At 38.2% G+C, this 12,286-nt stretch overlaps 1 protein-coding gene across 1 annotated transcript in view; it reads left to right on the plus strand.

Moving 5' to 3' along the window:
• The window catches only part of LOC127422458 (nectin-3-like protein), a 58,446-nt gene that overhangs the window by 35,189 nt on the left and 10,971 nt on the right, over positions 1 to 12,286 (plus strand). The window contains exon 3 of the mRNA XM_051665986.1: positions 1,509 to 1,808. Within this exon, the coding sequence (XP_051521946.1) occupies positions 1,509 to 1,808 (300 nt within the window). The remainder of the gene's footprint in view (positions 1 to 1,508; positions 1,809 to 12,286) is intronic.

The following is a 12,286-nucleotide window of genomic DNA, read 5'->3' on the forward strand; positions in this document are numbered from 1 at the left end:
ATTGGACACTTTCACTCTTGAATTACATTTATAATGGCTGACTGTGTATAGTCAATTTCTACAATGGCATCTGAAACTGAAAACTACTGATTTTAAATGATACTGCATCCAAGCCGCTAGGTGTCACTGTAGGTCCAAGATGACACAAACACATAAGTTACTGAGTAAACCTTTAAGTATGTTTTGATATTTGTACTGGGAATCAAAACAAAAATACCGATTAAGAGAAGATGGAAAAAGGCATGTTTATCATCAATAAATATCAAAACATACTTTAATAAGTATAAATAATCATATTTTCTCATTATATGAAACTAGAAGAACTTTGGAATTTTTGCAACCTAGTCTCATAAAATGAACGTTACTATAACTACAATTTTGCAAACTGAATTTACATGCTGCTTTCTATGTTAGCGCAGTTTCCTGGTAAAATTAACACTAGAGGCGCTACAACAACTGTGCGTTTCATTCACTTTCACACAAATAATGACTACAGCGGCTGAATATTACTTTATAAACAATTATTTCTTGCTCTGTTACTCACACCCTGCTATGTTTTGGTATCACTTTTACTCTAATGCATCATTTGAAAAAAATTCTGTAAGCGATACATTTTAACATTTGAATTATAGACTCAACTATATTTACACACTTAATCCAATGTGATTAGCTTGCGCAGTAGCTCAGCTGATAAAGTGTTGGACTTTGGACTCGGAAGTCTGCCAGTTCAAAACTAGTTAAACACAAGCTGACATGTGAGACGAAGGTGTCATAGAAGCAACATGAGATGACGTGGTCACTTCAGAAAATGTGCCTTTCATTTCTCATTTTGTTTTTGGACACTATCGGTTAGGTTTAGGCATTGGTTTAAGGGTAGGGAGGCCTCTTTTGTGTCTACCTCTCATTTCATTTTAGATAACTATACCAAGGCCCATTTTTTCTATTTTGTTTTCTGATGTTCATTATTTATTCATCTTGTTGTACAGTATCCTCTAGGTTTAATATCAGTAACTCATTATGTAATATACAGTAGCCCCAAAAAGTACTAGGACACTTAGTTGACAATTAAAAATGTTTGAATGCCATTGCATGAGATGCAGAATATCAAAGCAAGTGGTGTCTGCAAATAAATGATTCTAGATGTTTTCTCAGAATTGTGTTCACTTTTATGAGCACATTTTGCAATTACTTTCAACCAAATACTTTTTGTCAGAATTTTGTACCATATATCTATTGTTTTATTAGTTTGAAACCTAATAAATGTTTTGTTGCTAAATGTTTTGCTTAAAAAAAGGGGGTTTGTGATATATGTATTTAAAATAAATGCCACTTGGATTGATATTTTGTTGTATAATGCAAATACATTCATACATATTTAAATGTGGCTTAGGTGTTCAAATGCTTTGGGAGCCCTGCATAATTCATCCTGACCCTTTTTCATTTTTAGCATTTATTTATTGTTTCCTGTCTGATTAATTCTGTTTTTTTCTCTTTCTTGGCTTCTTCAGTGGAGCCAAAAGCCTATGTGTCTCCCGGCTCTTTGACACTGATGGATGGAGATGGTGAAACTCTGGTGGCCACATGTACAGCTGAGAGGGGTCGCCCAGCAGCAGAGGTGTTCTGGGAATCAGACCTGTTGGGTCACACAGAGGTCATTACACAGAAGGAGTCTGATGGCACCTCCACCACTTCAGTGCACTACGTGTGGGCCCCCACCCGTGACAAGTTTAACCACACCCTCAGCTGCATTGTTCGTCATCCGGCACTATCCATGGAATTCCGCATTCCCTATCGGCTCAATGTGCTTTGTAAGTGTGAATGTAAATTGCTTTCTTCAAAGAGCCCCTTGTAGAAGAATTTTTTTCCTGTTGCCGCCACTGTTTCTCCTATTTTGTATTTAGATTCAGGGTTCGCACTTTCCACAGACATTGAAAACCTGGAAATATCGGGAAATTAAAAAAATTGCAATTTACAGACCTTGAAAAGTCTTGGGGGCTATTCATATAAAAAGTTAGATACAGCGGCACGAATAGAACATAACACAGGTGTCTTAAAGGGATAGATCACCCAAAAATGTAAATTCTCTCATCATTTACTCACCCTCATGCCATGCCATATGTGTATGAGTTTCTTTCTTCTGCAGAACACAAACGATTTTTTTGAAGAATATCTCAGCTCTGTAAGTCCATACAATGAAAGTGAATGCAACTGTAAATCTCCACTTTCACTTTCACATTCTTTCATATTTATGTTAAAAAAGGACTTAAATATTGATCTGTTTCTCTCCCACACCTATCACATCACTTCTGAAGATGTGGTTTAACCACTTGAGTTATATGGATTACTTTTATGTGGCCTTTATGTAATTTTTGGAGCTTCAAATGTCTGGTCACCATTCACTTGCATTTTAAGGACCAACAGAGCTGAAATATTCTTCTAAAAATCTTTGTTTGTGTTCAGCAGAAGAAAGAAAGTCATACACATCTGGGGTGGCTTGAGGGTGAGTAAATGATGAGCGAATTTACATTTTTGGGTGAACTACCCCTATAAGATGCGTTTTTAACAGTTGAAGTTGTTTTTAACTTGACACACCGCTCCTCAAAAATTTTCAAAAACATCTGTATAGGCATGTTTACATAGGAAAACATTTGAAAAGACAGCATGGACAGATGCAAAAACTAATTCTGTGTGAACGGCCCCTTGGAAATTAATTAAATGTTAAAGGAATAGTTTACACAAAAATGTCCTCATAGTGTTCCAAACTCCTATGATTTAATTTCTTATGTGAAACACAAAAGGAGATGTCACGGTCCATCTCTTTAATACAATGGCAAGAACCCAAAAATATCGTAAAAGTAGGCATATTCCAAGTCTTATGAAGACATATGATAGGTTTTGGTGAGAAACTACCTGGAATTGAAGTCATTTTGCAGTGAAAATCTTATCCGTTGCACATTCATGAGCACTATAAGAGAAGCTTGTTTACTTGCGTTGTTTAATGCTACAAACAACTTGAAAAGACGGTCTGCGATATTCATTCAAACAACTTTTGTCTTCCGCATAAAACAGAAAGTCATACAGGTTTGGAACAATATGAGGGTGAGTAAATTACAACAAAATGTACATTTCTGGGTGAACTATTTCTTTAAAAAGTCATGGAAATGTCTGTTATTTCCAATTATACATGTTTTTTTTTTTGTTGTTTTTTTTTTGTTTTTTGTTTTTTGTAGCTTTTAAATATTTAATCACTGGAAAGTTCTTTCTGTAAGTGCCATCTCTATAAAATTATTTGTAAAAACCCTTATCTAGTAATTTAGAGGTATAAATGGTTAAAAGGTGTGGGACCCCTGTAGTTAAAAGGTGGACTCCATTATGTGCCTGCAGTTAAGGGTTTCCTGTATGTTATAAGAAGCACAGATCGCTCATGAGCTCACTTTTGTGACTCTCAAACTCTCATATAACATCAATTTATGAGTCAGTTTAACATCTTAATCCTAAATATGCTTTCCTTTGTCATCTTGAACTGGTGGCTGCTGTCTGTTTGTACGGAGCGCTTCTTAATGGAAGTTCTTTATGAAATATTGATCTGAGCACAACAAGGGCAGCTACAAGAGCGGAAACACAAGTGGGAGAGGTCCGTACCGACAGAGGGAGGCTTTAGTACTCAATAAATCACAGACTGCCCTCCAAAGTGTTTAAAAGTGAGAAAACTGCTTTTGAGCCTGAAAACCCCATTCATATATCAATACTAATTATTTCATTAAAGTTGGCATGAAATGAAAATTCGCCCTATCTATTTTCTAAATGCATGTTATTGATCTTATTGTGAATGATTCATCCATGCATATATATTATTATTATTATTATTATTATTTTATTATTATTATGGACCTCGTAATCTTTAATCAAAATGTAATAACTCGAACTTCCGAACTTCTCTCTGGCGACGTATGCAGGACTTCTCCAATCATTTAGTCCACTTAAACCCATCCCCTATCTTATAGATACCACAACCTTGAGTAGAATTGAAAGAAGCGTCAATCGCATGGTGGTGAAGATGGCAAGGTGCATTTTCGTCTGTTTTCCTTCAAAACCATCGTTCCTTAACCCAAACTTCCTTGGTTACGGGTCAGCTGGCTTGAATTTACATTTCGAATGAGGAGGAATTACGGCGAATTTGCGGTTGTGTTCGAGACATTTCACCCCTGAATTGCTGAGGTGATCACTAATGAATATAACTCTTCGGATGCCTCTGGAGTTTATTTATATTTTTGAATGCAGTTATCTTGGGATGCACAGCACAAGTACGTTTTTTTTCCCTTTGTATTTAGTGTATTGTGATTCAAAACGTTAAAATATGGTTATCATTTACTAACTCGTTTTTCAGTGGCTACAGCCTCTTCGTAAGCAAAGACTACGATGTGCTCGTGCATTTATATTGTCAGTTTGATCATAAATGTGTTGAGATCGCTGCTTAATTTCACCGATAACCGGCTCTGACTCGAGCAGCACGGTGGTAGGGGTGTGTGTGTCCACTGCAAACTCGCATTCAGATCTGCCTCCAATCCGCTATGCAACACCCATATTTTCACAATCCAATCAACAACCAATGGATAAACTGAAATCTCGCCCTACATTTTTTTCTTGTTCGATAAGCTGTTTCACTCAGAAATACTTTTTCATCATCTTTTTCTACCTTGTCTACAAGGTTTGGCAGACTTTGCTACTTTTATTGCCTTACGTCTTTATTTAGGAATAATGTTATCTATCCTACTTGCTCCTTATTTCCTCATCGACTGGGTCTCTTAAAACTGAATAGGCCTTGATAATGTGTAAAATGTGGGCTGTCATGATGTATCCATCTCAGTTTGGAATGAAATGTTTTGTAGCTTAATTTCAACTGAGGAGAAAGTTCTGAAAGTTACAGCATGACATTACAGCATGTTTTTAAGGAGAATTGAATTTTTCATGATATGAACCCTTTAACCCTTGAATGGTCACTGTTGATCTCACCGGGTCAAATTTACCCGGCTCGTTAAATCATAGTTCAAAACCCAAACAACTGTTTTATCATCTATATCTAATGTTTTATCATCTTTTACTAATTTACAAATGTAAAATTGCACATTTTATATACAGTAAATGCTCCAAATTTACATTAGAATATATGCATGTACCGTATGTTTTTATGTACAGTGGCAAGAAAAAGTATGTGAACTCTTAGGAATTACCTTCATTTATGTATAAATTTGTCTTAAAAAGTTACAATAAGGAACAAACACAATCCGTTTAAACTAATAACACACAAATTATTGTATTGGTCTTGTACATGTTGAATACATAATTAAAACATTCACAGTGGAAAATGTATGTGAACCCCTATGCTAATGACATCAACAAAAGCTAATTAGAGTCAGGAGTTGGCAAACCTGACATCCAGTTAATGACAAGAGATTGAAGGTGTGGGTTAGGATTATAAAAAGCACTCAAATATTTTGAGTTTGCAATTCACAAGAAGCATCTGCTGACATGAACCATGCCTCGCAAAAGAGATCTCAGAAGACCTACGATCAAGAATTGTTGCTTTGGATAAAGCTGGAAAGGGTTACAAATTTATTACAAAAAGCATAGAATTCATATGTCCACAGTTAGAAAAATTGTCTATAAATGGAGACAATTTAGTACTGTGGTTACTCTCCCTAGAAGTGGCTGACCAGCCAAGATGACTCAAAGGGAACACCACAAATTGCTCAATGAGTTAAAAAAGAACTCTAGAGTGACAGCTAAAAACTTGAAGGAATCATTGGAACTGGTTAACATCTCTGTTCATGAGTCTACAATACAGAAAACATTAAACAGGCATGGTGTTCATGGCAGGACACCACAAAGGAAACCGCTGCTTTCCAACAAAAACATTGCTGTGTGTCTGAAGTTAATCAAACACCACCTTTACACTCCACAATGCTACTGGGAATATGTTTTGTGAACTGATGAAACTAAGGTGGAATTGTTTGGGAAAAACATGCAGCACTATGTGTGGCGTAAATAGGGCACTGCATACCAACATAAAAATATTATCCCAATGGTGAAGTATGGTGGATGGCACATCATGATTTGGGGCTGCTTTGCTGCTTTGGGGCCTGGACCACTTGCCATCTTCGAGGGAAAAATGAATTCACAAGTTTATCAACATATCCTACAAAATAATATCAGGGTGGCTGTTCACCAGCTGAAGCTCAGTAGAAGTTGGGTGATACAGCAGGACAATGACCCTAAACATCGAAGTAAATCCACTACAGAATGGCTGCAAAAAAAGAAAATCCACCTTTTGGAGTGGACCAGTCAGAGCCCAGACCTTAACCCAATAGAGGTGATGTGGAATGACCTCAAGAGGGCCGTTCACACCAGACATCCTAAGAATATGGCTGAGCTGAAGCAGTTCTGTAAGGAAGAATGGTCCAATATTCCTTCTGAACATTGTGCAGGTCTAATCTGCAGCTACCGGAAACGCTTGGTTGAGGTTATTGCTGCCAAAGGAGGATAGACCAGTTATTAAATCCAAGGTTTCACTTACTTTTTCCACTGCACTGTGAATTTTTAATGGGATGTGTTCAATAAATATAAGAAATATTATAATTGTTTGTGTGTTGTTAGCTTAAGCACATTGTGTTTGTCTATACTTGTGACTTTTTTGAAGATGAGATCACATTTTATGACCAATTAATGCAGAAAACCAGCTAATTCCAAAGGGTTCACATACTTTTTCTTGCCACTGTGTGTATGTGTGTGTTGTTTCCATTGACTTAAATTGTTTTTAGATTGAGGTTGTAATATTGTGACGACGTTTTTTTTATAGCTTTGTAATAAATACATGCAATTTAAAAATAAATAAATAACATTGCCAGATTCAGAACACCTCTATCGAGGATGTCATGAAGTTACAGTTTAAGTTAAAGTTAAGTTGATGTAAATCAGTGTTAAAAGTTAAAACAGGTCAAATGAGGTCACGTGACGCCATGCAAGAAGCAGACGTGTGAGCGACGACCTCTGCACACTTTGCTAAATTTTTTATTACTTTCATGTTATAATCTGGTGAAATTTTATTCACCCAGTTACACATTTGCTCTTTGAGGCAAAACATGGCAAAGAAGTCAAAATCCTCGGGCTCTGGAGACATTAAAAAACACTTATGTGTTCAGGATGAAAGCCCTGAAAGGCCTGCAGACTCGATTTGGATGGCGCAGCGGGAGAGGTGATCCAGCATCAGTTGTCCAACATGTTGGTGATGTTGACGAAGGTTCTGCTGACTTGGAGGATCTCGCTGTAATACGTCGATCGATTACGGCAATGGAAATAACATTTTCTGAGTTAGTTACAAGAGTGACTGATGTTGAGAGACGAATCGATTGTCTGGAATCTTCGGAGAGGGAATTAACCGCTAATCCGCCCATGACCAAAATTGATTTGGAACATCTCCTTGAAAAGCTTGAAGATCTTGAGAATAGAAGCCGCAGGAATAACGTTCGAATTGTTGGAATTCCTGAGCATGAGGAGGGCAGAGATATGGTGAAATTCCTAAACGAGCTTTTCCCGAGTCTGCTCGACATAACAGGCCACGGGCTGGAAATCGACCGAGCTCACAGAGTCCCAGCTCACAGATTTGCTGAGGGAGATAGGCCCCGATCGATTCTAGCCAGATTTCTGAGATCATCCGATAAAGATAAAGAATTTGTGTTGCGCCAGGCGAGGAGCAAAGGGAAGCTTTCTTGGAAGAACCATAATATTTTCTTGTTCCCGGACTTTGCGAGTTCGACAAGAGAGAAACGCGATCGGTTCAAGGAATGTAAGAAACCCTTACATCAGCAAAAGATCACTTTTGCGCTGATGTTTCCGGCTAAACTGAGAATAGAAACGAAGGACGGTCGCAAAGTATTTACATGTCCCAATCAGGCAATGTCTTTTATTGAATCAATGGGTGAGTAAACCATTGGATGTTTCTCATGTGAGTGGGTCGACTCGCTGTACTTACTCTGGCTTTTGAGGAAACTGGGTGTCATTTTGGATTCTTTTTTCTTTTTGCGTTGGCTCTGCCGAGCAGCTGGAGTTGTTTTGTGAATAACACTTTTCCTTAAAGAAACTTTTGCATTAACGTAAGATTACATTTGCATTGAAGTTCCCGGCCAGTTTGAGAGTGGACACTACGGATGACCGCAAAATATCTACATGCTCACACAAAGGATGTCTTTTATAAAGTTGACGGATTGTGTAAGTCATGGTATATACTTTTATGTGACCTCCGAGTGAATTGACTCAACCATCCGGGGAACCGGGATGCTGGTTTTGTTTCTTTTTGTATTGGTTCCGCCTAGCGGCTGGAGCTTGTTCTGTTGAATAACACACCTTTGGAACAGCTGTGGATTAATCTGTTCGTTCTACGTGCTTATTCCTCCTGCTGGCTGGAGTTTGTTTTGTTGAGTACTTTTACGGGACATTGGAATGATTACATCATCCGCTGAACTCATAACTTCACTTAACTTAACATTAATCACTTAACATTCGTTTGTCTGTCCGAGGAATCTGAACGGTTTTATATCAGCTGGAATTTGTTTTGTGGAAGATCACACCTTTGAGACAGTTCTGTGAATGAATCTACACTTTCTGTGTGTTCATTCAATTTGTGAGGCAAAATTGAGCAATTCGATGGCAAAGTTATTGTGGGGGCTTGTGGGCATTCATGGACCTTTTGAGTTTTGAGGGACTGTTGCCGGTTGGCGTTTTTGTGCGCGGGGTTAATGCGTACGTTTTTCTTTTTTCTGTTTGTTTTGTTCGGGGGGAAGTTCAGGGTTTGATTGTTTCACTAATGGGGAATGTGGTCTGTATAATTTTGTTTTTGACACAATTTATTTTTTCTACTATATCAAAATGTTAAATGTTAATATGAGTGTAATATCTCTCTCCACATGGAATGTAAATGGGTTGGAGCACCCCATAAAAAGAAGGAAGGTTATTTCTTTTCTTAAACGTAAGAAATCTGATATTGTGTTTCTTCAAGAAACACATCTCTCCCCGCTGGAAGCTGAAAAAGTTGGGAAGATATGGGGTGGACATATTTTTTTAGTGCTGGCTCAAGTAAGAGCAAGGGAGTCATTATATTGATTAATAAACATCTACAATTCAACTGTCTCAAACAGACTAAAGATAAATTAGGGAGAGTCATTATTGTTTTAGCTGAAATTCAAGGGCAAAGGTTGATTTTGGCTAATATTTACGCACCTAATGCTGATGATCAGGGCTTTTTTATAGATCTTGAAGGGATGCTGCAAACCGCTGGCACCCCTCATGATATAATACTGGGAGGAGACTTTAATCTTTTGATGAACTCACAGGATGTGTAAAAATCTTGGCTTTATGGATATTTGGAGACTTTTGAACCCAACTGGTAGGGACTATACATTTTTTTCATCAGTCCATAAGATTTATTCTAGAATAGATTTTTTTTTTATATATCCAAATCCCTCATTTCATCTGTTGTTGATTGCTCAATTGGAAATATCTTAGTCTCAGATCATGCCCTGGTGAGTTTAGAGGTGTTGCCATATATAGAGAAAAATAAATCATATTGTTGGCATCTTAATGTGTCCCTTTTGCAAAATCCTGATTTCCAACAAATGTTAAAGACTGAAATCAATGTTTATATGGAGACCAACTGGTCATCAGTATCCTCTGTGGGTGTGGCTTGGGAGGCACTTAAGGCAGTTCTTAGGGGTCGCATCATACAGTATGCCTCATTCATCAAAACATCCAAAGCACAAGAACTCGTGGAGTTGGAAGAGAATATTAAAAGTCCCAAGGCAGAGCTGAAGCGCCGTATGTCAGCTGATGGCCCCGATTGAAATATAGATATAATACTATTTTGTCGCGGAAAGTGGAGTTTTGGTTATTCAGGGCAAGACAGTCATACTTTGAGTCGGGCGACAAAGCAGGGAAGCTTTTGGCTAGATATATAAAGCAGAGAGAGTCTCTTTCCATCATTCCCTCAGTGAAATCTGCTGGTGGTGACATTTATACCTCAGCCATTGATATTAATAATGCCTTTAAAGAGTTCTATCTTGATCTTTATAGTTCCACGTCTTCGTCTACTGATGAAGATATTAGAAACTTTGTAGAACTATTAGATCTTCCTAAACTGACGATTGAGCAAAAAAACTCTGATTCTGAGATAACCTTGGAGGAGCTTGACGAGGTAATTAAGTCCCTACCTACTGGCAAGACAGATGGTTTTGCCGCAGAATTTTTTAGATCTTATGCTACAGAACTGGCTCCACTTTTGTTAGAAGTTTATACTGAATCATTAAAGAATGGAAAGCTTCCTCCAACCATGACACAAGCCCGGATCAGTCTGATTCTTAAAAAGGACAAAGATCCAAGCGAGTGTAAAAGTTACCGTCCAATCTCCCTGATCCAACTAGATGTAAAAATATTGTGAAAAATTCTAGCTTAAGTAAGGTTATGACATCTCTTATACATATAGATCAGGTGGGGTTTATTCGGGGCCGTAGCTCTTCTGATAACATCAGGCATCTCATCAATATCATGTGGTCAGTAGCGAATGATCAATCAACGGTCGCTGCCATCTCATTTGCCGCCAAAATGGCGTTTGATATAGTAGAATGGGATTATCTTTTTAAGATTTTGGAAATGTATAGGTTCAGGAGTACATTTATTGGTTGGATTAAGTTACTTTATAGACACCCTGTAGCAGCGGTACAAACAAATGGATTCATTTCAGATTATTTTACTCTGGATAGGGGCACTTGGCAGGGTTGCCCTCTTTCCCCATTATTGTTCTGTCTTGCCCTGGAACAATTAGCAGCCGTGATATGAAAGGAGGATGATTTTCCAGGGGTGGTTGCGGGAGGTGTGGCGCATAAGCTTCTGCTTTACGCAGATGATATTTTATTATTTGTCTCTGAACCTACTAGATCTATGCCTTGCCTCCACAGAATTATTAATTCCTTTTCCAAGTTCTCAGGATACAAAGTCAATTGGTCTAAATCCGAAGCTTTGGCTCTGACAGCCTACTGTCCAGTAACGGCTTTCCAGCCGGGCGCCTTCCAGTGGCCCAAACAGGTCATTAAGTATTTGGGGATTTTATTCCCAGCAAATTTGGTCTGATTTAGTTAGTGTTAATTTTGACCCTTTTATAAAAAGGTTTTCGAGTGATGTGGGCAGGTGGGCTTCATTACATTTATCGATGATTGTAATGGTTAATGTTATTAAAATGAATTGTATTCCAAAATTTAACTACCTGCTACAGTCTCTCCCTGTAGATGTCCCCCTCTCTTTTTTCAAGCAATTTGATAGCATAGTGAAGTCCTTCATTTGGAATGGTAAACGTCCCAGATTGCATTTTAATAAGTTACATAGGCCGATAGACAAAGGTGGGCTAGGCCTACCCAAGATTTTGTTTTATTATTATGCATTTGGCCTCAGGCATTTGGCTCATTGGTCGCTTCCACCTGAAAGAGTCCCTCCCTGGTTTTCTATTGAACAGGAAGACCTCTATTTTGCCACTGCAAAGCCTTTTTATCAAAGTAACCAGAGAAGTTAAATCACACCCCGTTATTTCACATTTGCATGTGATTTGGACAAGAGTGGCCAGAGTATTTAATTCTGACATTTATTTAAATGTTGCCTCAAGCATATGGCTGAACCCCAAATTATGTATCAACAAGTCCCCTTTCTGCTGGTCAGAGTGGATTGTGGGGGGGGGGTTACTACACTCGGCGACCTGTATGAGAGTGGAGTGCTGAGATCTTTTGAAAATTTGGTTCATCGTTTTGGGATTCCCAGATCTCAGTTCTATAAGTATTTACAGCTGCGCCACATACTCTGTGCTGTTTTTGGGAGTAGCACACACCCCCCTGAGGAGGCAGATGCTTTGGGAGAGGTGATTGCTGCTTTTGGAAAAGGTCATGAGGCATCAGTGTATTACTCCCTGCTAATTCAGAGTCTGGGGGATGGAGCCTTGACTTCTCTCAAGAGAGTATGGGAAAAAGATTTTAATTTGGTATTGGAGGATGGAGTGTGGACTAAGATTCTGAAAAATGTCAAGTCTGTATCTAGAGATGCAAGGGTTCGCCTTATACAATTTAAGATTTTACATTGATTTTATTGGACCCCCTCTAGATTATATAGGCTTGGTCTTAAAGACACACCCACCTGCTGGCGATGCCAATCAGAAGTTGGAGACACTACCCATGTCTTTTGAGGGTGTTTTAAGATC

This window comes from Myxocyprinus asiaticus, chromosome 31, assembly GCF_019703515.2.
Source record: "Myxocyprinus asiaticus isolate MX2 ecotype Aquarium Trade chromosome 31, UBuf_Myxa_2, whole genome shotgun sequence".
NCBI lineage: Eukaryota > Metazoa > Chordata > Actinopteri > Cypriniformes > Catostomidae > Myxocyprinus > Myxocyprinus asiaticus.